We start from the raw sequence: 26,525 nt of genomic DNA, 5'->3' as shown, positions 1-26,525 counted from the left end.
TTTTTTTTTTTTTGTCTTTTTGTCTTTTCTGGAGCCTCTCCCTCGGCACATGGAGGTTCCCAGGCTAGGGGTCGAATCGGAGCTGTAGCTGCCGGCCTACGCCACAGCCACAGAAACGCAGGATCCGAGCCGCGTCTGCAACCTACACCACAGCTCACGGCAATGCCAGATCCTTAACCCACTGAGCAAGGCCAGGGATCGAACCCGCAACCTCATGGTTCCTAGCCAGATTCGTTAACCACTGCCCCACGACGGGAACTCCTGTCCTAATTTTTTAAGTAGCAAAACATAATGGTTTTTTTTTTTTTGGTTTGGTCCCTTTTCTACTGCTTTTAGGTCTAAAATAAATGGATTTCCCCTTGAAATTAAATATATATACACATATATACAATTGAAATTAAATATATATAGACATATATTTGAAATTAAATATATATACATATACAATTGAAATTAAACACACATATATAATTTCACCTTTCTTTTTATTTTACTAGTAAGGTTTATATTGGAAATATGGCATAAAATGAAGCCTTAAACTAATTTCTTTTAAACAAATAGCAAATCAGTCATGTTTCTTATCTAATGGAATAGACAGTTCAGTTGAGCGCTCTGAATACTCTTTTCAGACTAGTTTTTCTTTGCCTGGCACACCTCTATCCTGGACAGTCACACAGTTACAACTCGGCCTCCTGCAGATGTCTATGCAATTTTACCTAACACAATTCGTCCCCCCAACCAGGCTGCAGCATTCTCCATAGAATTTATCACCTTTTAACATACGAAATAACTTATTTTGAATATATCTGTCTTTCAGTATATGGACTGCTACAAAATAGATGTTCCACAAATACGGGGGAATGATAACAACTCCTTCTAAGCATAACAAATCATCTCCCTCCAAAGATTTGATATTCTCTCCTGTTCTATTTTTTGTGTGGCCTGACTTTTTTTAATATTTAGGTCTTTACTAATTGGGAATTTATGTTATGCTTTATTCTAATAGATGTATTGTAATTTTTCCAAGTTACTAAGTATGTACTCCACCATTACTTATGAAATAAGTCTATCCTTGCATTTAAAAACTTAAATTTCCTAGAGTCTCTATTTTCCAATTAAGCCCTCTTTCCCTTTGCATAGGTCTTCTCCTACATTGTAAGGGATTCTCTGAGAATAATTAATTAAAGGAGAAATTCCAGATTTGAATAAGATTTTACACATCTGGGTTGAAAAAAAGAATTGTGGTAAAGATATAATCATCTCAGCTGCAGAGTATCCAGTCATTATTTAAATAGTGAACACTTCTGAGAAAGGGGAATAAATACTTACTCTCCACAAGCTACATCTTGTTCAGTTTAATGCTAACAGCCCTACCGGGTAAAATTATATTATCCCTAGCTGGCAGATGAGAATGTCCAAGTTTAGAGATTACTGAGATGCCTGATGTCCAAACAGCTAAAATGTCGCCGAGCCAGGATTTGCATAGACGCCCGTCCAGCTCCAAAGCCCATGCCTTTCATATATCAGTGGTTTTCAATGGGAGCAATTTTTTTTTTTTTGTCTTTTGTCTTTTTTTAGGGCCACACCTGTGGCACATGGAGGTTCCCAGGCTAGGGGTCCAATTGGAGCTGCAGCCGCCGGACTATACCAGAGCCACACCAGATCTAAGCCACATCTGCAACTGACACCACAGCCCACGGCAACGCCGGATCCCCAACCCACTGATCGAGGCCAGGGATCGAACCGGCACCTCGTGGCTTCCTAGTCGGAATCGTTTCCGCTGCACCACAACAGGAACTCCAGTGGGAGCAATTTTGTCCCCATCTACCAGGGGGCATTTGGCGATGCCAGCCCACCTTTTTTTGGACTGCCATCACTGGGGTGGTAACTGCTACAAAATGTCAGCAGCGGCAATGTTGAAAACCCCTGCACTATAGAGTCTTAGGACAAACTATTATTTCTACTGCTTCAATTTTTTTTTTTTTTTACACAGAACAGATTAATACTAAATCTTGAGTCTGTCTGGATTGTGTGTGTCACCTGGCAAGGTGCAGTCAGGTTTAAACTATGTTTTCGGGAGTTCCCGTCGTGGCACAGTGGTTAACGAATCCGACTAGGAGCCATGAGGTTACAGGTTCGGTCCCTGCCCTTGCTCAGTGGGTTAAGGATCCAGCGTGGCCGTGAGCTGTGGTGTAGGTCACAGACGTGGCTTGGATCCCGCGTTGCTATGGCTGTGGTGTACGCCAGTGGCTACAGCTCCGATTCGACCCCTCGCCTGGGAACCTCCATATGCCGTGGGAGCGGCTCAAGAAAAGGCAAAAAAACAAAAAAAATAAAGAAATAAACACTGTTTTAGCAATATCTGAACCTCTGAATTTATTAGCAGACCACACATTACAAAAATGATTCTCAGGCTATCAAAGCTAAAGCGCACTATGCTTAAATCTACTGCAATCACCTAATCCCCCTAAGAGTCGCACACAAATCCACATCTTAACCCCCTTTCTCTACCGAGCTCTACACATTATTTTCGATTGCCTGCTGCATCTAAACTCGATACGGCCCAAGAAAATTTATTCGTCCTCTGTCAGGGAACTTTTTCCTCTTCTTAGATTGCCTTTTTCTGTTCAGGATATTATATACGGTCCTCTCAGAGGCTAGAAACCCCAGCATCTTTGTCACGTCACTCTCTCTCACCCCCCCATCGGTGCTCTTCATTCTAATACTTCCCCCCAGGTGTCACAGGGTGCTATCCAGAGGCAGCGCGGAATGGGTAAGAGCTCTGAAAGCAGGCGGCACAGGTCTGAATGGGGGATGTCACAGAAAAGCTAAGTTTGGGGCACGTCACTTATCTTTCAGCGACTCTTATCTACAAAGTGAATTTAACCTATCTCGTGGGACTTTAGAGAGACTAAATGAGTTGAAAGACGTAAAGCACTTAAGAGAGTATCTGGCCCGTAGTAAATACGCAATAAATATTAGCTCTTATTAATTTTATTATCATTAGCTAATAGTAAGGTACTCTTAAAAGTTATCCTCTGAGAATGCAATTGAGAAAAATCAAGTAGTTAAAGAAAAGATTAAATTTATTTTGAGCTACAAAGGCATTGTAAACACTTAGCAAAAACAAAGTACTAGGAGTTTCCTTATGGTGCAGCAGGTTAAGGCCCTGGTGTCACTGCAGCAGCCCGGGTCACTGCTGTAGCATGGGTTTGATCCCTGGCCAAGGAACTTCTACATGCCACAGGCATGGCCAAAAAAACTCCCCAAACCAAAACAAACAAACAAACAAACAAAGACCATGTGTACTAAATGATATGTCCTAATTGTTTTTTAATTTTTTAATTTTTTTTTGTCCATGCCCAGAGCATATGGAAGTTCCCAGGCTAGGGATCAAATCTCTACCACAGCAGCGACCTGAGCCACAGAAGTGACAACACCAGATCCTTACCCTGCTGAACCATTAAGGGACTCCAGAATGTCCTAATTAAAAAAGGACAAGTCTTTTGAACTAGTAAGAGAGTCCATAACAATGTATGATTAAAAAGTTTTGGAGTTCCCTTTGTGGCTTAGCAATTAAGGAACCCAACTAGGATCCAGGAGAATGCAGGTTTGATCCCTGGCCTTGCTTAATGGGTTAAGGATCCGTTGTTGCTGTGAGCTGTAGTGTAGGCCAGCAGCTGCAGCTCTGATTCAACTCCTAGCCTGGGAACGTCCATATGCCGCGGGTGCGGGCCTAAAAAGCAAGCAAACAAACGAACAAACAGTTTTAATAACCTCCTAAATATAATCAAGGTGCCCTGGATGTGATCCTCAGCCAGCATGACTAGATTGTAATACCAACCAAAAAAACTTCTATATAAGCAGACGGTACTGGAAAGGAAGAAAGAGCATGCTCCTGGGCAAGAAGAGGGTCTCGCCGTGTCTCAGGAGAGGAAAGTCCAAAGACAGAAAGAGGCATTGTGGTCAGTACTGAGTCCCAGCTATTCCTGATCCCCCCCAAAATGTTCTCGCATTGTGCAGAATGATTCTGCAGACAATCTAGCAAGGTCATCCAGCTTTCACAAAATACCATCTTACTCAGTATTTGGTTTTCCATATACATCTGGCCACAGGAAAAGAACGTGCTGATCCCCACCTGCTAATATTGAGCCTGCCTGAAACTGACATTTCTCAGTGTAAACTGATGATTCCAAAACCAGAAGCGATCCTTGATCTTCTAAGGCATTTTACTTATATTTCAACTATAACACTTATCCTGGAGAGGCTAAATGAGTTAACAGATGTAAAGCATCTGTTTGTTCTCACCCTTTATTGCTAGCTGTTCACGTGTTTATCTCTTTCACTAGACTATAAGCACCCTAACATGCACCGTTAGTCCCAATTCCTTTTTATTTTTCCACGGTTTTATGCTGTTCTCTTACCTAAAGACTGAAAAGTACATACAACGATTGTGCTCACCTTGTTCTTCTCATTTTGAATAATTTCGAACAGCTGATCTATGTGCCCTTCATCTAAGCATCTTTGGCCTGCTAACTGAAACAGGCCAAAATCTTCTTCTTTGAAGTCTTGCTCTTCTAGGATTTGCTGGCAAAAACAAAAGAAACAAATAAACAAGGAGAGAAACAGTCAAAAAAACAAGTATTTTGGGGCAAATGAAAATTCAATAACTACTTGTTCTATCTGACTGAAAAAAAAGAAATCTGTTTAAGTTCTAGATAAATTGCAGATAAGCATATGTATGAAAATTAGGATTAGCCTAATAAATAGTTTAATAAATCATCTTGAAATCCACTCTGCCAAAGAAATGTGTAAGGATCAGTATTAAAACTATAAATATTATTTCTCCAAATGACATCCTCTAATCTGTCTTCCTGCCTTCATGCTATTAGCTCATAGGTCAAAAAAAGCAGGATTACAGACGATTTACAATGTTAGTGACTGCTAATGTAATTAAATATAATCTGTGCCCTTCTTATATTTTGAAAGGTTAACTTCACCAAAAGAAAAAAAGAAGAAAAAATTACTTACACATCTCTTTATTATGGACTGAAGTTCCTCCACAGCCATTCCTTCTTATTTTTCGTAGTTTTGATGCTGAAATGTACTAATATGAGGTGTTAACCATCAGTAATACTATAGTGAAGTATTATTAAGTTGTTTCATTCTGATGAATAGTTAATAAATACAGTAAAGAAAATGGAAAGTTTTAAAGCTGAAATGTTTTTACTGAAAGTAGGTTAGCCTAAGAAAATAAAAATTAAAAAAAAAAAAAGAAAAACCCTTCCTGTTTCATCTTTACGTTTTCTTGGAGCATAATTTTGAACGTTAAACTCAAGGGAAAAAAATCCTCTAGTGCCATTTCAAGAGGCAGCGCAAATGTGGACTCTAATATTACAGTTTTTAAAAGGCAGACTTTTTTCCCAAAAGGTGGGCCTGAAAGCCGTTCTAATCATTACGGGATTTGTTTATTTTTTAATGGCCCCCTTGACAAACTGCACTGCAACACAACTCACCCGGAGGGAGTGAAAGGGGCGATGCCCTCCAGCTCAAGTGTGAGCGGGTCATTTGTCTGTTAATGACCCCCCCAGTATAATCAATCGAGCTGGTGAAATCGCTACAGCACACGGAGACAAGGCAGCGGCGGCCCTCCGGGGACAGCGCCCGGTTCCCGCAGGCCAGCGTTTCTCCCGGCGGGAAGGCGGGTCCCCAGCCCCGCAGTGGGGCGCGGGCGGGCCGGGACCTCACGGCAGCGCGCTCCAAGGCGGATAAAACCCCAGCGCGCGCAGGCGGCATCCGAGACGGCCATTTCTGCCGGCTCCTGCCTGCGTGGGCCTTCGGGCTCCAGACCTCGCGGGCGCGGGCGGCAGGTGACTCCCGGCCCTCGGCGGCTCGCCCCCGACCGCGAGGCCCGGCCGCCCCGGCCCCACGCCCTCCCGCCCGACGCCCCGCGGCGCGCTCACTCACCGCCGGGCCTCCGGCCACTCTCACCGCCCACCGCCTCCCGGCGCGCAGGCCGCCCTCCGGGCCCCGCCCCCGGCCGCCCTCCGGGCCCCGCCCCCGGCCGGCCCCGCCCCGCCCCGGCCGGCCCCGCCCCGCGCTGCGCGGCTGGAGGCGGAGCCTCGAGGGGGAGGCGCCGGGCAGGTTCCGACTCTCAGCGACGCTCCCCATGGCCGACGCCGTTCGGCCGCGCTCCGCCGGCCGCCGGGCCCGGGGTCCTCGCGCCTCCCGAAACGTCGCAGGTAAGGAAGCAGGGCCTGTTCCCAGGTTTGGAACTGAGAACTGGGTCCCGACGGGATTCCAGACTAAAGCGTGTGGGCGCTCGGGAAAGGCCGCCCCAGAGCAGGTCTCGGGGCGGAGGAGGCCGAGCGCTTCCCACCGCCGAGCCCTCGCCCCAGGGGGAAGGCCTTGGGCCGGACCCCACCTCTGCGCACCGGCCGTCCAGGGTTTCTCCTGGGATGGGCTGGGAGCCAGTCTCCCAGGGAACGGGCAGTAGGGAGGTCCTGGGAGTCTGGAGCTGGGGTCCAGAGCGGGCCGCGGACCAGGCCAGCGTCCGCAGGCGGCAGGGAACCTACCACTGGCCCTCCTTGCAGGTGTGCTGCTGCTTTGGTGCCCCAGTTCTCTGGGGTGTCACACTCCCCCCCTTCACCTGGGAACGAACATTTAGGGGAGCAAGAGAGGTCGCCCCCTGAAGTACCCAGAACTCAGACTTTGAGGAGTGGTTAATTAACGCGACAGTGATAGAAGAGATACGGGTTTTTTGGCTGCCCCTCGGCACGTGGAGTTTGGGGCCGGGGTCCTTCACCCACTGTGCTGGGCCCGGAATCGAACCTGCGTCCCAGCGCTCCCAAGACGCCGCTCTCCTCGTTGGTCTGCAGCGGGAACTCCAAGAGATACATTTTAAGCAAGAAAAAGAATTAGTTTGCAAACCCAAATTGAATCCCCTTCCCATTTCGTTAGATTTACACACAGGATTGGAAATGAACTATGTGGAAAAGAAGAAAAGATGGTTTGCAGGTTATTTGAGTAAGAATCTCACCTGTAACCAGGTGAGTTGGTGTAGACTTGACCTGTTTTTTGTTTCTTTTAATTGTAGGCACTAAACGGACAAGTGCCTTGCAACAAGAAGATGCTTCTCAAAGGTAGGAGAACTACTCAGCTGCTTTCACTTCTCTGTGAATTGCCCGTTAATTGAACCATTTTAAAAAACAATGATGAGTGCTGCCTCAGAGGAGGTGATTGTGAGAGAAGAGGTAGATGTGGGAAGTACTGTAAATTCTAACAGCGACTGTTGCTGCCCGGACTCCACGCTTTAGGAAAACTAAATGGACACTTTGAGGTTGCTGGTGGAAAGGTGTCCATAGGAATAACCTGAATGAACCAGGTACTTTTTTCCCAGCCCTTGTGATACTCTCTCCTTTTTTTTTTTTTTTTTTTTTTTGGCTTTTTATGCCAGAGACTCCAAGAAACCTTTGTTGCTGTTGTTGGTTTGTTTACATCATGTCCGTATTTTCACCAAAAAGTTGTACTGTCTATAGGCTGCTCCTAAAAAGCCAAGATGAATCTCTTGTCACAAAAGATTTTTAGAATCGTAGTCCAAGAGGATGATGAAAATGTCCATACGTAATTTATCATTTTGTGAAGCACGGGCCTTGATTTACTCGTTCTTTCAAAAATTACTTACTGAATAATAATGTGATGTAATAAGTCACACCTGTGTGAAACCCTGAGGCTATGATTTGTCTAAAAATTTTTAAGTTGTAGTGGCTTACAATATTATATTAGTTTCAGGTGTACAACAGAGCTGTAGATACTTTCATAGATTACACTCAATTGAAAGTTATTACCAAATAATGGCTAAGTTTCCTTTCGCTGTGCACTATACCCTTGTTGTTTATTTTATACATGGTAGTCTGTCCCTCTTAATCCCGAACCCCCCTCTTGTGCTTCTCCTCTGCCGTCTCCCCACTAGTAACCACTGGCTTGTTCTCCGTATTCACGGGTCTGTGTGTCTTTTGCTCTATACAGTTATTTCTCCGATTCCACATGGAAAGGGATCTTGTAGGATATTTGTCTTTCTCTGTCTGACTTACTTCACTAAGCATAATACCCTCTAGGTACATCCACATTGTTGCAGATTGCAGAATTTCCTTCTTTTTTATGGCTTTCAAATTAGTGTCATAATCTTCAGATGTATACCCAGGAGTGGAATTTCTGGATCACATGGTAGTTCTTAGGTTTTTCTTAGTAACTTTCGTACTCTTTTTCCCTACTGGATGCCCCCGTTTTCGTTCCCACCAATAGTGTTCTAGAGTTCCCTTTTCTACATATTCTTGCCAACATTTATTTGTAGATTTTTGTTGTTGTTGTTGCTATTTCTTGGGCCGCTCCCGCGGCATATGGAGGTTCCCAGGCTAGGGGTTGAATCGGAGCTGTAGCCACCGGCCTACGCCAGAGCCACAGCAACGCGGGATCCGAGCCGCGTCTACAACCTACACCACAGCTCACGGCAACGCCGGATCGTTAACCCACTGAGCAAGGGCAGGGACCGAACCCGCAACCTTATGGTTCCCAGTCGGATTCGTTAACCACTGCACCACAACGGGAACTCCTGTAGATTTTTTTGATAATAGCCATTCTGACAGGTATGAGGTGATACCTCATTGTGGTTTGATTTGCATTTCTCTGATGATTAGTGTTGTTGAGCATTTTTTCATGTGCCTTTTGGCCATCTGTGTATTTTTGCGAAAGTGTCTATTCAGGTCTTCTGCCCATTTTTTAACTGTTTTTGGTTTTGTGTTTCAGCCGCACCCACAGCATATGGAAGTTCTGAGGCCAGGGGTCAAATCCAAGCCAGAGCCGTGACCTACACCACAGCTGCAGCAATGCCAGGTCCTTAACCTGCTGCACCACAGTAGGAACTCCCATTTGGGTTGGGTTTACTTGATGTTGAATTGTATGAGCTGTTTATATATGTTGTATATTAACCCCTCATTGGTCATATCATTCACAAACATCATCTCCCACTCAGTAAGTCGACCTTTCATTTTGTTGATGATTTCCTTTATGGTGCAGAAGCTTCGAAGTTTAATTCTGTCCCATTTGTTTATTTTTGCTTTTGTTTCCTTTGCCTTAGGAGATAGATACAAAAAATATTGCTAAGATTTATGTCAGAGTGTTCTGTGTATGTTCTAGAAGTTTTATGGTTTCAGAGGCCTTGAGGATATGATTTTTGAACAAAATAGACACAGGTCCTGTCTCGTGGAGCAGAGAAATACCAGTTATCACCAAGACAGAATTACAGATTATAAGTCCTCTAAAGGCAAAGACTGGGGTGGAGGAACTAATAACAGGAGTCCAGTATGGCTGGAAATTGGCAGGAAGGGCTAGGTTTTCAGGGAAAGGCTTCTCTGAGAACGTAATAACTAAGACCTGAAGGCTGCGTGGGCATTTACCAGACGAAGAATAGCTTGCAGAGACCTCTAGCCAGAAGGGGCAGTGCGTGTGACAAGACAAGGATTGGTCATTTAAAGACAGGTGGAATGTCCAGGGTTGTGTGCGGCATCCTGAGCAAAGGCAGAAAGGAACACAGGAGAAGGGTGGAGGCAGGATTCCGCTCAGACAGTATCTGGCAGGCTACGGTGATACGCTCAGGTTGTCTGGGGGCAAAGGGGAAAACTTCAAGTAGTGAAGTGATAGAATTTCTGTTTTAAAAGTTTTAAGATATTAGTGATAATGATCGTTTAAGCGGGGAAACTGAATGGCTTTGAGGCCTGTTTTGAAGAGTACTTCCCTGTGAAACAGATGATTATACCGACTTGGCTTTGGGAAGTGTCACACGAGTGAAGTTGACTTCATAAGGATGATGATGGTAATTTGCAACTCTCTTCAATACGGACCATAAGCCTGAGGAAATTATATTTTATTCTAAGCCCCACAACGGGAAGAATATAGATAAGCTGAAATGTATTTTGAGTTCACCCAGGATGATGAAGCAATTAAAAATCCTTGGAGGTAGCCCCCTAGCTGGTGAGTGTTCCTTCACGAATTTATTCCAACTGAAAAATACTTCTACATTCAATCCAGGTAACTAGGGTTAAGCCAGAAATTAAAGAACTTTGTGGAGTTGCTTTTGTGACTCAGTGAGTTAAGAACCCGACTAGTATCCATGAGGATGTAGGTTTGATCCCTGGCCTCATTCAGTGGGTTAAGGATCTGGTCTTGCCGCAAGCTGTGGTGTAGGTCGCAGATGCAGCTTGGAGGATCCTGTGGTGCTGTGGCTGTGGTATAGGCTGGCAGCTGCAGCTCCAATTCGACCCCTAGCCTGGGAACCTCCATACGCCACAGGTGCACCCCTAAAAGGAAGAAAAAAGAACTTTGCAAAAATGTAAAAAAATACCACTTTTCACACAATTTTTCATTTAAAAATGTTGACATATGGGTATATTACTATTAAATGAATAAGTAAGTGCTTTAAAATTTTCTCAATTTTTAATCCTAATATGGTAAATATCAATAGATGTAATCTATGTAAGCAAAAGCTCTAATTTTAAGAGTTGAAGGAGCACTGAGACCAAAAAGTTTGAGAACCGCTGCTGTGTGCCACACTGCCGGTCATCATTTGAGGTGGGGGCAGCGGTGAGACAGGCGTATCCATGGGAAACAGCTGAAGGTCCTCGTCCATTAAGAATGGGCTATTCCTGCAGTTGAAGTCAGCAATTCCTAATGCAAATTCTGTACTGATCTTAGTATATGACAGCATTTATTGATAGGCAGTAAAATGAGGAAAAGGTTTTTCATAAAGGTAAATGGTATTCTATATAAAGAACTGTCTTTTAATCTGTACTCATGTCTTTTATGTATCTTCGATGTAAGATTGGTCTTTATGAAACAGCATGAGAGCAGGTGCCAATTGCAAGTTTCTTGTTTTAATGCCATGTCACTCTTCGTCCCTAATTGGCAATCCTGTGTCATTCCTCTAAGTTGTTTTTTGTAAAACATATTGCTCCAGGCAAGGAATTAAGAGTCTGAAGTCTTGGAAGTCCCTGAAGGTAGGGAGAAAAGATGAGTCCATTCTTTTTGAACTTAAGTGGAACTGCTGACCTAAGTGGTTAATGACCTCAAACTGCAGGAATGGCCACACTGTTGGTGGATGGAGACCTTCAGCTGTTTCCCGAGAATAACCCTGTCCCACTGCTGCCCCCACCTCCCTGAAGGTGGGAAAAAGGGGGAGTTCATTCCAGATGCGAGAGCTGATCAAGGTCTAGGTAGGTAAGTAGAAGCCGGTGTAGGAAAGGAAGCAAATAAGTCACCAAGACAGGTGGTATCTTTGGTCCCATGACAGTGGTTCTCAGCCCCGTTAAACCCTAAGATTATCCGGAGCGCTTGTAAGAAAACAGCAATAACCAGACACCGTCCTCAAAGATTCTGACTTAATTAGCCTGACAGTGGGCCCTGAGCATGGTATCTTTTTTATTTTCCATTTTATATTGGAGTATAGTTGACACATAATGTTTTGTTAGTTGCAGGTGTACCGCAAAGGGACCCAGTTATATATAAACATATATCCATTCTTTTGCCAATGCTTTCCCCATGTAGGAAATTATTACAGACGGTTGTGCTGTACAGTAGGTCCTTGTTGATTTTCTGTCTGCTCTGCAGTGGTGTGTATATGTTCATCTCAAAGTCCTGATTTATCCCTCCCCCACCTTTCCCCTTTGGTGGCCATAAATCTGTTTGCTAAGTCTTTATAAATAAGTTTATTTGGGCCATATTTTAGATTCCACATGTAAGTGATAGTATATGATATTTGTCTTTCTCTGACCTCCCTCAGTATGTTAATTTCTAGGTCCATCCATATTGCTGCAAATGGCATTATTTTGGTTTTTTCCTGCTGAGTAATATTCCACTGGACATGTGCACCACATCTCCTGCATCCATTCCTCTGTTGATGGACATTTAGGTTGCTTCCATTCCTTGACTGTTGTAAGTAGTGCTGCTGTGAACATTGAGGTCTGTGTGTCTTTTCAAATGATGGTTTTCTCCAGATGTATGCCCAGGAGTGGGATTGCTGGATCGAATGATAGTTCTATTTTTAGTTTTTTAAGGAACCTTTATACTATTCTCCACAGTGGTTGTAGCCGTTTACAAGGAGGGTTTCCTTTTCTCCACACCGTCTCCAGCATTTATTGTTTATAGACTTTTTGTTGATGGCCATTCTGACTGGTGACCTCATTATATTTCTGTAATAATTAGTGGTGTTGAGCATCTTTTCATGTGCTTTTTGGCCATCTGTATGTCTTCTTTGGAAAAATGTCTTTTTATATCGGCACATTTTTTCATGTTTTTATATTGAGCTATATGAGTTTGTATATTTTGGAGATTAATCCCTTGGCAGTAGCTTCATTTGCAAATATTTTCTCTCATTCTGTGGGTTGTCTTTTTGTTATGTTTATGGTTTCCATTGCTATGCAAAACCTTTTTGATTTAATTAGGTCCCATTTTATTTTCCGTTATAGTTTATTACAATGTTCTGTCAATTTCTCCTGTACAGCATAGTGACCCAGTCTTATATATGTTCTTTCTCACATTATTCTTCGTCATGTTTCATCACAAGTGATTAGATACAGTTCCCTGTGCTGTACAGCAGGATCTCATTGCCCATCCACTCCAAATGTAATAGTTTGCATCTGTTACCCCCAGACTCCCAGTCCACCCCACTTTCCCCTCTCCCCCTTGACAACCACAAGTCTGTTCTCCAAGTCCATGAGTTTCTTTTCTGTAGAAAGGTTCGTTTGTGCCATTTATTAGATTCTAGTCATAGGTGATATCATATGGTATTTGTCCTTCTCTTTCTGACTTCACTTAGTATGAGTCTCTAGTTCCATTCATGTTGCTGTAAAGGGCATTATTTTGTTCTTTTTTATGACTGAGCAGTATTCCATTGTGTATATGTACCACATCTTTTTGATCCACTCCTCTGTCGATGGACATTTAGGTTGTTTCCATGTCTTGGCTATTGTGAATAGTGCTGCGGTGAACATAAGGGTGCATGTATCTTTTTCAAGGAAAGTTTTGTCCAGATATATGCACAATTGCAGGATCACGTAGTAGTTCTGTATTTTCTGAGATACCTCCATACTGTTTTCCATAATGGTTGTGCCAAGTTACATTCCCACCATTGGTGAAGGAGGGTTCCATTTTCTCTACACCCCCTCCAGCATTTGTTATTTGTTTACTTGTGTTTTGTTTTGTTTTGTTTTTTGTCTTTTTTGCTATTTCTTGGGCCGCTCCCACGGCATGTGGGGGTTCCCAGGCTAGGGGTCCAATTGGAGCGGTAGCCACCGGCCTACACCAGAGCCACAGCAACTCGGGATCCAAGCCTCGTCTGCAACCTACACCACAGCTCACAGCAACGCCAGATCGTTAACCCACTGAGCAAGGGCAGGGACTGAACCCGCAACCTCATGGTTCCTAGTCGGATTCGTTAACCACTGCGCCACGACGGGAACTCCGTTTGTTTACTTGTTAATGATGGCTATTCTGACTGGTGTGAGGTGGTACCTCATTGTGGTTTTGATTTGCATTTCTTTAGTAATTAATGATGTTGAGTATTTTTTGTGTGCTTGTTGGCCATCTGTGTATTTTCTTTGGAGAAATGTCTGTTCAGGTCTTCTGCTCATTTTTCAATTGGGTTGTTGTTTTTGCTGTTAAGTTGTATAAGTTTTTTGTATATTTTAGAGATTAAACCCTTGTCAGTTGCATCATTTGAAGCTCTTTTCTCCCATTCTGTAGGTTGCCCTTTTTTTTTTTTTTTTTTTTAATGATTTCCTTTGCTGTGCAAAACCTCGTCAGTTTGACTAGGTCCCGTTGGTTAATTTTGTTGTTATTTCTGTTGCCTTGGGAGACTGACCTAAGAAAACATTTGTCTGGTTGATGTCAGAGAATGTTGTGCCTATGTTCTCTTCTAGGAGTTTTATGATGTCATATGTTTAAGTCTTTAAGCATTTTGAGTTTATTTTTGTGCGTTGTGTGAGGGTGTGTTCTAGTTTCATTGATTTACATGCAGCTGTCCAGTTTTCCCAGCACCATTTGCTAAAGAGACTTTTTCCCATTTTGTATATTCTTGGCTCCTTTGTTGAAGATTAATTGACCATAGGTGTCTGGGTTTATGTCTGGGTTCTCTGTTCTGTTCCACTGGTCTGTATGTCTGTTTTGGTACCAGTACCACACTGTCTTGATTACTTTGGCTTTGTAACATTGTCTGAAGTCTGGGAGGCTTATGCCTCTTGCTTGTTTTTTTTTTTTCCCTCAGTATTGCTTTGTCAATTATGGATCTTTCATGGTTCCATATAAATTTTTGGCTTGTTTGTTCTAGTCCTGTGAAAAATGTTGTGGTTAATTAGATAGGGATTGCACTGAATCTGTAGCTCACTTTGGGTAGTATGGCCATTTTTACAATGTTAATTTTTCCAACCCAGGACCATGGAATATCTTTCCATTTCTTTGAATTCTCTTTAATTTCTTTGATTAATGTTTCATAGCTGTCAGCATATGTCTTTCACTTCCTTAGTCAGCTTTATTCTGAGGTATTTAGGGTTTTTTAGGGGTGTGATTTTAAAAGGTACTGTATTTTTATGTTCCTTTTCTAATATTTCATTGTTAGTATACAGAAATGCAACTGATTTTTGAATGTTAATATTGTATCCTGCTACTTTGCTGAATTTGTTGTTCAGTTCAAGTAGTTTTTGGGTGGAGTCCTTAGGGTTTTCTATGCCTAGTATCATGTCATCTGCATAGGGGGACAGTTTTACCTCTTCTCTTCCAATTTGGATACCTTGTATTGCTTTTGTCGACTTGCTGTGACTGGGACTTCCAAAACTATGTTGAACCAAAGTGGTGAGAGTGGGCATCCTTGTCTTGTTCCAGATTTTAGTGGGAAGGCTTTCAGCTTTTCTCCATTGAGTATTATATTTGCTGTGGGCTTGTCTTTGTTTTTCCCTCTATACCCACTTTGTAAGAGTTTTTATCGTGAATGGATATTGGACTTTGTCAAATGCTTTTTCTGTGTCTATTGAGATCATCATGTAGTTTTTTACTTTTGTGAATGTGGTGTATGATGTTGATTGATTTGCACATGTTGGACCATCCTTGTGAACTTGGGATGAATCCCACTTGGTCCTGGTGTATGATCTTTTTTGTGTGCTGTTGGATTCAATTGGCTCAAATTTTGTTGAGCGTTTTTGTGAGGTCCCATTTGTTTACTTTCGTTTTTATTTTAATACTCTAGGTTGGACCCAAAAAGATATTTATGTCATTGTGTTCTGCCTGTATTTTCTTTTAAGAGTTTTATAGTTACTGGTTTTACATTTAGATCTTTAAAGCATTGTGAGTTTATTTTTGTGTGTGGTGTAAGAGAATGTTCTAATTTCATTCTTTTATATATAGCTGTCCAGGATTCCCAGCACCACTTATTGAAGAGACTTTTTTTTTTTTTTTTTTTTTTTGCCTTTTTGCCTTTTCTAGGGCTGCACCTGCGGCATATGGAGATTCCCAGGCTAGGGGTCTAATCAGAGCTGTAGCCACCAGTCTATGCCAGAGCCACAGCAACACAGGATCCAAGCTGCGTCTGAGACCTACACCACAGCTCACGGCAATGCCGGATCCTTAACCCACTGAGCAAGGCCAGAGATCAAAGCTGCAACTTTATGGTTCCCAGTCGGATTTGTTCCTGCTGCACCATGTCGGGAACTCCGAGACTGTCTTTTCTCCATTGCATATTCTTGCTTCATTTATCATAGATTAGTTGTCCATAGGTTCATGGGTTTATTTCTAGGCTTTCTATCCTGTTCCATTATCTATATTTCTGTTTTTGTGCCAATACCGTACTGTATGGATTACTGTAACCTTGTATAGTCTGAAGTCAGGGAGTCTGATTCTTCAGCTCCATTTTTCTTTCTCAGGGTGAGCACAATATCTTAAAAAAACAAAACAAAACAAAAAAGCAACCTGGGAGTTCCCATCGTGGCGCAGTGGTTAACGAATCCGACTAGGAACCATGAGGTTGCGGGTTCGGTCCCTGCCCTTGCTCAGTGGGTTAACGATCCGGCGTTGCCGTGAGCTGTGGTGTAGGTTGTAGACGCGGCTCGGATCCCGCGTTGCTGTGGCTCTGGCGTAGGCCGGTGGCTACAGCTCCGATTCAACCCCTAGCCTGGGAACCTCCATATGCCACGGAAGCGGCCCAAGAAATAGCAACAACAACAACAACAACAAAAAGACAAAAAAAAAAAAAAAAAAAAAAAAGCAACCTCACCAGAGGGTCCTAAAGTTCAGCTTGAATTGAGAACCACTGTCTTCTGGCCAGTTGTTTGATTAGATCCCCTCTGCTTTTATATTTACCATGTGTGGGGCCAGCAAAGAGTGCCACTGGTGCCAGGACAAGGTCCAGCCCTCTTAGGAAGATTGGTGTTTTCCTGAGCTGCATCGTCATATAGTTATTTAATAAGATTTTTAGGGAGTTCCCATTGCGGCTCAGCAGCTGACGAGTCTGACCAGTATCCATGAGGATGCGGGTTCGATCTTTGGCCACACCCAGTGGGTTAAAGGATCTGGTATTGCTGCAAGCAGCAGTGTAGGTCACTGACATGGCTTGGATCTGGCGTTGCTCTGGCATAGGCTAGCAGCTGCAGCCCCGATTTGACCCCTAGCCTGGGAACTTCCATATGCCACAGGAGCGTCCCTAAAAGGATCAAAAAAAAAAAAAAAAAAAAGACTACAACAAAAGTACGTAACTATAACTACAGGAGTTCCCATCAGTGGTGCAATGGAAATGAATCCGACTAGGAACCACGAGGTTTCAGGTTTGATCCCTGGCCTCGCTCAGTGGATTAAGGATCCGGTGTTGCAGTGAAATGTGGTGTAGTTTGTAGATGCGGCCCAGATCTGGCGTTGAGGTGGCTGTGGTGTAGGCTGGCAGCTACAGCTCTGATTAGACCCCTAGCCTGGGAACCTCCATATGCCACAGGTGTGACCCTAGAAGACAAAAGATTAAAAAAAAAAAAATGAATAAATTCATCTCTGCAGATATGGCTGTCCTGTCAAATTGAGCCAGCCACTGGTTAGCTTTTGAGACTTGACACAAAGTAATTTTTACCTGTAAGATCAGCCAAAATCATCTTTTTCCTCACTATCTCTTCTAAATTCTAATGATTTCAGAGGAAAACTTCTATTTTTTCGGTACACACAAACGATAGAGTATATAAACTCTAACAAAACGATTTCATCTCATTTTCTTTCCTGTAAGAGTCTGTAAGATCTTGTTCTCTGAGCTCTGCAAGTCAAGGATGTTTTTATGGCAGGTGTTAATGTGTACAGTGTAACAAGTAGCTTTTTTCTTTTTTGCAAAGTATTAGAAAGTAACAGCATTTAAGAATATATATTTAACTCAAATAGCAAAATAGTAAGATGTTAATGTTGTATTTTAAAACATAGGAAATTGGCTATGCTATCACTTATAAGTAGAATAAATATATGTATTTTTTTATTTTAGGAAAGCAGAACTAGAAGCAGCTATCAGAAAGAAGATTGAGTTTGAGAGAAAAGCTCTATGTATTGTTGAACAGCTTCTAGAGGAGAATATAACGGAAGAATTCCTAAAGGAATGTGTATGTGTTGATAAATTACTATTTTTATCATATAAGATAATGAAATCTAGGTAACATGAAACTTCCCTTGCATTATTGAAGTCTTTGAATCTGTTGTCAGTCAGATGCTATATAATTTGTGCATTTAAAAAATAATCAGGAATTCCTGGTATGGCTCCGTGGAACCAAATCTGACTAGCATCCATGAGGACACAGGTTCTCTCCCTGGCCTTGCTCAGTGAGTTAATCCTGCATTGCCATGAGCTGTGGTGTAGGCCAGCAGCTGTAACTCCAATTTGACCCCTAGCCTGGGAACCTCCATATGCCACCAGTGTGTCCCTTAAATAAAAATAAATTAATTAAAATAAAATAATCAAAGGTTATGCGTTCCTGGCTCTGAATGACTTCAAGATGCTCTAATGAAAGATGACATGCATGTTTTACCCCTTAGTAGTAGTTCTTTAACCAGTCTGTTAATCTCACTTGATTTTCACTGTTTTGCACTGCTGATCCCCTCATCATTTTTCATGTTCTGTATGTTATTCTACTTTAGTAATAGATCATTATTTTTGTTAATGTTATTTCATTAATTTTGATATTTTAAAAACCTGACATCTGGATCATTTATGGTTTAACGCATAACAGGAGAATTATAATCTGTATTACATTTTAGGGGGAGTTTCTTTAATGGCTTTATTGCATAAAAAATTTGAATGCAAATTTCTGTTATGTCTTTGTAATCCCTAAGAAAAAAGAAATGGAAAATTAAAGCTCAGCACTTTTATTACAGAAATAGCTCTTAGTGTGGCCCAGAGATTTTCCTAAGCAAGAGGAATATAAATATGATAACATTTAAATCGATGTAGGTAACTGCATCAGCATCGCCACATTCAGTGAGTCTAAAGACAAACCAGAAAAGCATCATTTGAAACAAATACCTTATGTCACACTCAATAGAAAGTAGTTCGGTCCCTTTAAAAAACAAAAACTAAAAAATAATCTCAAGAACTGAGATTATTTAAACCTGAAGATGTCAAAGAAAAATATTCGGTGTTAGCTTATTACTGTTCTGCACAGTTTTTTCAGAAGATGAAAGATTTTGCACAAATGTTTGTTCAGAAGTCACAGTTACACCTTTGGTATAATTGTGGAAACGAATCTGATTAGCAGTCAGGTTTATATGGTATAGTATACTTGGTATACTTTGTTTTTAAGATTGTGCTTTAAAAATCAGGTGAAGTGGAGGGAGTTCCCATTGTGCTCAGTGAACCCAACATAGTGATTGCGAGGATGCAGATTTGATCCCTGGCCTCGCTCAGTGGGTTAAGGATCCGGTGTTGCTGCAGGTTAAGGACCTGCAGTGTAGGTCACAGGTGTGGTTCGGATCCAGTTTGCTGTGGCTGTGGCATAGGCCTGCAGCTGCGGCTCAACTGGACCCCTAGCCTGAGAATTACCATATGCCTCAGGTGTGGCTGTGAAAAGGAAAAAAAAAAAAAATAGGGAGTTTCCATCATGGCTCAGTGGTTAACAAATCCGACTAGGAGCCATGAGGTTTCGGGTTCGATCCCTGGTCTCGCTCAGTGGGTTAAGGGATCCGGTGTTGCCTTGAGTTGTGGTGTAGGTAGCAGATGTGGCTCAGATCTGGCATTGCTGTGGCTCTGGCTTAGGCTGGCAGCTGTAGCTCCGATTAGGCTCCTAGCCTGGGAACCTCCATATGCCGCAGGTGCAGCCCTAGAAAAGACAAAGAAAAAAAAAAAAAAGAAAAAAGTTGAAGTTATATCTTATTTTATTTGGTTTATTTTTGAGTAATACTTTTTTGGTCTTTTTAGGGCTGCACCTGTGGCATATGGTGGTTCCCAGGCTAGGGGTCGAATCAGAGCTGTAGCTGCTGGCCTATGCCATAGTCAAGCAATGCCAGATGCAAGCTGCATCTGTGACCTACACAACAACTCACAACGTCACCAGATCCTTTAACCCACTGAGCCAGGCCAGGGATTGAACCCATATCCTCATGGGTACTGGTCAGGTTCATTACCACCGAGCCACAATGGGATCTCCTGAGTAATGCTTTTTTTGAAATAAAATACACTATCAGTATTTTCCTTTGTTATAGCAATCACTATAGATTACTTTTTCCTCCTGCCTCAGAATTATTTCATGAATTTTATAATCTACAAAGATGCATAGCAGAAATTTGGGGGGGGTTTGTGAGTTTTTTTAAATAATAGCTAACTAACATTTTTTGAGTATTTACTGTGTGTTGAGAAGCACTTTTCTGAGTGCTTTTCCTTTATTTTCTCCTCTGTTTCTAACATCACACCTGTGAGATAGGTACTGTTCTGATCCCTGTGTTTTCAGATGAGACTGACGAGGCTTAGAGAGCTGATAAATTTTTCCAGTCATCTGATGGGAAATGTCCATATCATTTCACTGCAGGGGAAGTTCATCACACCTGCTCACTACAGTGACGTCGTGGACGAGCGTGCTATTATCAAACTCTGCGGCTATCCCTTATGTCAGAAGAAGCTAGGAATTGTAAGTAACTACTTTTTTTTTTTAAGATGTAGACTATTAATTTTTATATTTAGCAAAAAAAATTGTGTAGAAAGAGTAATAAATGAAACTGAGGTCATGAACGAATGACATGGGTTAGCCTAAGATATGCTCCATAGATGACTTAATCTTGGTAACTATGAAGTTCATGTTTATTACTTGAATTTTTTTGTAAGCTGTATTTTCTTTTCTTTAGGTACCAAAACAGAAATACAAAATTTCTACCAGAACCAATAAAGTCTATGATATTACTGAAAGAAAGGTAAGTTTAAAGGCATTTTCAATGTGGCAGTGGATATATAATATTACACTAAATGGGATTCTAAAAATAGGCCTTTAAATTTTCGCCTTGTAGAAAATAGCCATATTAAGAGTTTTTCATTTGTAAATAATTTCATTCAAAATGTTAAAAAAAAAAAAAAAGAAGAAAACTCTTTGCTTACACTTTAGTTGATATACAGACCTTTAAAAATTAAAGGTGCATATTGGCACAAATTCAGGCAAGTGAATCATAGAACAGAACAGAGGGCCAGAAACAGAGGCACTCCTTACATGGACACTGGGTATATGACATCAGGAGTATTTTAGATCAGTGGAGAGAGGATGAATTTTTAATTTTTTTATTTTTGGGGGTGAAGGAGAAAAAGGTAGCTTTATTGCTTTACCAGGTGAAGGGGGCCACAGCAGGCTAATGTAATGCCTTAAAGACTGTGCCCAAGGATGGATTTTTAAATACATAGTAGTGGCACAATTATCCATTCCAAAAAAGTGAAAACTCTATCTCTGTGTATATAACAAGCTCACTTTTAGGTAGATTAAGAACCCAAATGTAAAAGACAAACCTTCTCAAAGACATTATGGGAGAATATCTTTATCAACTTCAACTAGAGAGAATTTCTTAAATAAATAGAAAATTATAGACCATAGACTAGAAACAATTGAAAATGTTTGCTTATTAGAAGTTTCTAAAAAAGAGTGAAAAGGTAAGCTACAAATCAGGAGTTATACTTCTCACATATAACTGCCCACAGATTCATAACTAGAACACATCATCTATAAAAAAAGGTAAAAAACTTGATTAAAAAATTTTTATGGAAGGAATCTGAATGGTTCATGAATATATGAAGGATGCTCCAGCCTCATCAGTAGTTAGGAAAACAGCAAATAAAAACACACTGAGTTACATTTTTGCAGCCCCTAAAGTAGCAAAATTTTAGAAATCTGACGATATTAGTAACTCTTTATACTCTGGTCCAATAAGAATTGGTACAATCTTTTTGAGAAGCAGCTTGGCAGAGTCAAATAGGTGGTCAAGTTTACACGGTCTTTGTGGCCATTCTCCTCTTCTTCTGTGTCCACCCTTGTCCGTGTGCACTAACCTATACGTACATAGTGGGGAGGGTGTGAGTGTTCCTCGTAGGGTGAGCAAAATATGTACACACATAGCACGGACTGTTACATGGTCTTAAAAGGGAAGGAAATTTGGGCACAAGCTGCAACTGAATGATCTGAAAACATTATGCTAAGTAAGAGAAGGCAGCACAAAAGACAAAATACTATACGATTCTACTTATATGAGGTAATGTGTAGTCAAATTTGTAGAGACAGACAGTAGACTTGTGTTTGTCAGTCGGGGAGGTGAAAATGGGGAGTTATTGTTTAATATGTATAGAGTTTCACTCTTGCAAGATGAAGAGAGTTCTGGAGATGGATGATGGTGACAGTTGCACAACAGTAAGAAAGCACTTAATGCCTCTGAATTGTACAGGTAAAAATGCTTCGATGATAAATTTTGTGTATTATACCACGGTTTTTAATTTAAAAAATTATAATTAAAAAAAGGTTCATAGTAACATTGTAATGATAACTAAAAGTTAAAACTCAGCCTTAACAGTAACTAAAGGGGAGTTCCCTTCGTGGCGCAGTGGTTAACGAATCCGACTAGGAACCATGAGGTTGACGGTTCGGTCCCTGCTCTTGCTCAGTGGGTTGACGATCCGGCGTTGCCGTGAGCTGTGGTGTAGGTCGCAGACACGGCTCGGATCCCATGTTGCTGTGGCTCTGGTGTAGGCCGGTGGGTACAGCTCCGATTGGACCCCTAGCCTGGGAACCTCCATATGCCGCGGGAGCGGCCCAAGAAATAGCAAAAAAAAAAAAAAAAAAAAAACAGTAACTAAAGGGTGGAATACTTAGGCATTGACATATAATACACTGTATAAATGAATAAACTATACCTACACAAATGAATCTCAAAAACATAACATGGAAGAGAGGACTCTAGGAATATGTAACTATATGGTTCCATGTAGACAAAGTTTAAAGGTAAGCAGAACTGAATGATGTATTTTATAGGAAATGTATGTGGGTAGCAAAACTGAAGGAAAGCAAAGGAGTAACGCAGAACCCGTGATGATAGTGGTTGCCTCTGGGGAACTCGGAGAGAGATGCCATCAGGGAGGGACACGTAGAAGCCTGCAAGGTTCTCTACTTTCCTTCTTACCCTGGCTGGGAGATTCAGTGGATTTCGTTTTTTTTTCTCTGAACTACATATTTATATTTTATATTCTCTTGTGCATGTAAGGTGTGTTTCACAATAAGAAAAATAATTTGCTGGTTTTTAAATGTTCTTTTCAGTGTTTTTGCAGCAATTTTTGTTATAAAGCATCTAAGCTTTTCCAAGCACAAATTCCTAAAACTCCAGTGTGGGTTCGAGAAGAAGAAAGGTAATTTAAATCATTCCATATACGTTTATTCATGTATTCTAATAATTTCTTTCTGCCTTTTGAGATATGTAGAGAACAGGTCTGATTTTCTTTGGGATGCATTTACTGTATACATTTTAGTTGTGGGGAAATGGTTGTATCTCAAGCAGAACTATTAAGGATTTTACACTTAAAATCAGAAAATTAACTTACAGAAATGTTAGTTGTTTGCTATTTTAGCTTTAAGCACAAAATCTGAACTTTGCTTTCTGCTGTGGTGGCTATTTCTATTAATCCTATTAATGTAATAATCCTGGGGTAAGAATTTTAAATTTTTCCAGAAGATACTGGATTTTGGGAAGCAGCCTAACTCACTGTGTTGTCAGGAAACTATATAGTAAGGTTAAAAAGTTCAGGTTACTAATTCACTTAGTCTTTACTAAAAATTACTGTAATATTTTATAAATTTAAAGAAAGCCAATTTAAAGAGTCATTTTTAGCAGAAAAGTTTATAGACGTTCTTGGGATTTTACCTCTTGAGAAAAGTTTAAATATAACATTTGGAGTTCCCGTCGTGGGTCAGCAGTTAGCGAACCCAACCAGCGTCCATGAGGGCACGGGTTCGATCCCTGGCCTCACTCAGTGGGCCAAGGATCCAGCGTTGCCATGAGCTATGCAGCCCAGATCCTGTGTTTCTGTGGCTGTGGTGTAGGCCAGCAGCTACAACTCTGATCGAGACCCCTAGCCTGGAAACCTCCATGTGCCACTGGTGCAGCCCTAAAAAGACAAATAAAAAATTATAATAAAAAAAAATAGCATTTTAGTAGTTGCTGAATTTGAAAGAGAATTTATTACATTTTAGTAGTTGCTGAATTTGAAAGAGAATTTATTACTGAGAAGATGGTATAATAATATTTAAAAGGTAACAAAAATTATTATTATATAATTAAACCATATTGTCTAGAAATTCCAAACAGAGGCTTAAATTAATGAGATAATGTCTCAAGTAATTTGCTTGGTAATGAACATTATAATGAATAAATAACACAAGGTAGTGTTATTTGGGGTAAAATAGGACTACATAAGACTAAATAAACGTCAAGTCTTATCCGACACGCAAGGAACCGTGACACTGCTGTATGTTCAGTTAGCAGCCGTGGTGCTGTTGACACCTTCACCTGCGGACGCAGGCCCGCGTGGTGCAGGGTACGTGCTGTAGGCGTCGTGGCCTTTGTGAAAGGCAGTGAGCGTGGTGAGGTCGGAATTGCTCATCATTTCTCCCCGAGTGCGTCTGACTCTCTTGTTTGGAGGAAAAAAGAGGTAGCGATTCTCACGTTTGCCTCTTTTCTTGACATTCCTTGACACCAGAGCTGCCCCTGAAGTCCTGCAGCAGCACCCAGTTCCATTTCCTGTGTTAAGACCAGTGTTTCCTTGAGTCGCTCCCAGCTTGGCCCCCGAATTGCTCTTCTGTACGTGTTGAAGCTCGCCTGCTCGTTTAGCTGCTCGTTTAGCGCAGCTTGCGAACCGCATGATAGGTCACCCTTCCTGCCATCTCTGCTTCCTTCACCTGTAGGTATTGGTACTTCCTTCAGCTGATTTAAAACGGTTCTCCGTTCTAATCTTTTCCCTAAAATCTCATCATCCTAGGTTTAGCACTCTCACTTTTCCCCAAATCATGAAGCTCTGTTGATTTATATTTGTGGTTCTTGAAATTCTATTTTATCTGTATGCCTTTTCCTACCTCAGTAAAAAAGAAAGATGAAAATGGCCTTGGGTTCCCTACAGTAATCAATTTAATTTACATTTCAAGTGTGTAGTTATGTTCTTACTAACCCAACAGGCTGTGCATGTGTGTGCGCGTGTACACAGACGTGTTTAAAACCCAATCCGTGGGTACATTTCAGTCTCATTGGGACAGCAGAGCAACACATAGAGTGAAACAAACTCACACTTTTTCTCTTGGGGTCCTGCAGTGTAAGTTAGAATAGACCATTGCACAGCGGAAACTGTAAGCAGAGGACAGGAAGCAAACTCCTGGGAGCAGGCGGGCATGGGAAGGACGTAGTGAGAACATTTGCTCACTGGAAGTAAGGATGTATGTTGGGAAAAAGTACAAAATAATGACAGGCTTGACACCTATCGAGGGGCTTGGCTAAGTGTGGTACGTCTCTAAGTACTGAGGAGCCATCAGGTGTTTTTGAGCAGAATTTAGTCTGGCACTGGCGTAAAAGATGAATTAGAGAAAGGATCATAATGAAAAAACCCGAAAGCGTCCTTAGAAATAATTCAGTCAAACTTCATTATCAAACTGGCTCACAAAAATTAAGTGTATTTCTTAAGCTAGTTGTAGATTGTGAACAAGGATGGGGTTCTTTGATTATATTCCTCTTGATGGAAAAGAACCAGTGCGTCAGCTCTAAGTGTACAGCTGTCATGTTGCACATAGTGCAGCTGTATTCCTTATTTGTGTGCAGTACTCGTCTGTGTGCAGCCTTACCCGTATTTGTCATGTCTGGATGCATCAGTGTTCCCTTAATTTCTAAACTCTTGGGGCAGCGATTCTGTCACTTTATTTCATGAACCCACTAGAGGTCACTGTGCTTCCACCAAGAATGATATTGTCCTGTGTGCTAATTAGAAGTCTAGGCTTGAGTATTCTTTAAAAAAGCTTCTCTAGCTATTGTTGATATAAACTACAGAACTGTGGTATTTTGAAGAAAGTCTGTTCACATATGAAAGGGGTATAACGTTCAGAACCTAAAGAGGAAAAATGGCTTTTAATGGCAACATTCAGTGTTTAAAGCAGAGATATTTTTATTAGCTTAGGGTGAGTTGTAATAATAATTAACTCTATAGCATCATCATCATTTCAAGTCATGATTTTATTATATTACTATTTTTATTATTTTAAAATAGGAATAAATTCTAAAATCCACTCGGAATTAGGTGTTGTAATGACCTCCAAAATCTTTTTTTTTTAATTGCTATTTAGTTGTCATGTAATATTTTGTTAGTTTCTGGTTATTAAATAGTGATTTGACATTTGCATGCATTATGGAATGATCATGATACGTCTAGTATCCTTCTGTTTCTGTACAATGTTATTACAGTATTATCGACCGTACCCTTTATGCTGTATGTCGTATCTCCAACGCTTACTTTTTTATAACTGGAGGTTTGAACCTCTTAATCCCCTGCACCTATTTTACCCCCCCACACACCCCTCCTCTCTGGCAACTACTTGTTTGGTCTCTGTATCTATGGTTGATTTCCAAAATTTTTGACTGTTGTATATGTATTTTACATTATCTAGTATATACATGGAACTGAAGCAAAAGTTTTATGAAACAATTTTTATCTCACTACATGAAAAGCCTCTGATATTTTCTACTCTGTTGTGTTTTCAAAATGCTGGTTGCAGCCCCCTTAATTGGTTGGTCCTGATCTGCAGATTTAAGAGCACTGTTTTCTTGGATCTAGCTTAGGTTTTTATTTGTTTTACCATAAGAAAGTGTTATCAGCACTCAATCTCATTTTCCTAATTTTGAAGTACAATATTGTGTTTAACCCGAGCTCCCCTTAGTTCTAATGTTTCACAGTTCTAAGTCAGTTGCTCCTGCTAGAGTGA

At 41.2% G+C, this 26,525-nt stretch overlaps 2 protein-coding genes across 8 annotated transcripts in view; one reads left to right on the top strand and one right to left on the bottom strand.

Moving 5' to 3' along the window:
* GLMN (glomulin, FKBP associated protein) overlaps nucleotides 1-6,047 on the bottom strand; it is a 39,380-nt gene extending 33,333 nt beyond the window's left edge. For 4 of the 7 annotated variants that reach the window (XR_002343617.1, XM_021090236.1, XM_021090234.1 and 1 more), the window contains exons 1-3: nucleotides 5,968-6,043; nucleotides 5,032-5,107; nucleotides 4,462-4,587 (exon numbers count right to left, since the gene is read on the bottom strand). Coding sequence is in view for 6 of the 7 variants with exons in the window: in XM_021090236.1 (XP_020945895.1) it covers nucleotides 4,462-4,587; nucleotides 5,032-5,070 (165 nt within the window). In the remaining variant the exon portion in view is untranslated. Of the gene's footprint in view, nucleotides 1-4,461; nucleotides 4,588-5,031; nucleotides 5,108-5,516; nucleotides 5,836-5,967 lie in introns of those variants that run through there. The other 3 variants (XM_021090232.1, XM_021090235.1, XM_021090233.1) reach the window with 3 other exon arrangements.
* Nucleotides 6,090-26,525, top strand: part of RPAP2 (RNA polymerase II associated protein 2) — an 82,260-nt gene continuing 61,824 nt past the window's right edge. Inside the window, exons 1-6 of the mRNA XM_003125906.4 lie at nucleotides 6,090-6,242; nucleotides 7,097-7,142; nucleotides 17,549-17,663; nucleotides 20,079-20,177; nucleotides 20,392-20,457; nucleotides 22,830-22,918. Coding sequence (XP_003125954.2) covers nucleotides 6,170-6,242; nucleotides 7,097-7,142; nucleotides 17,549-17,663; nucleotides 20,079-20,177; nucleotides 20,392-20,457; nucleotides 22,830-22,918 — 488 coding nt within the window. The 5' untranslated portion in view covers nucleotides 6,090-6,169. The remainder of the gene's footprint in view (nucleotides 6,243-7,096; nucleotides 7,143-17,548; nucleotides 17,664-20,078; nucleotides 20,178-20,391; nucleotides 20,458-22,829; nucleotides 22,919-26,525) is intronic.

This window comes from Sus scrofa, chromosome 4 (genome assembly GCF_000003025.6).
Source record: "Sus scrofa isolate TJ Tabasco breed Duroc chromosome 4, Sscrofa11.1, whole genome shotgun sequence".
Lineage (NCBI taxonomy): Eukaryota > Metazoa > Chordata > Mammalia > Artiodactyla > Suidae > Sus > Sus scrofa.
Note: the sequence above shows the minus strand (reverse complement) of the source record. Positions and strands in the feature narration are given on the sequence as shown.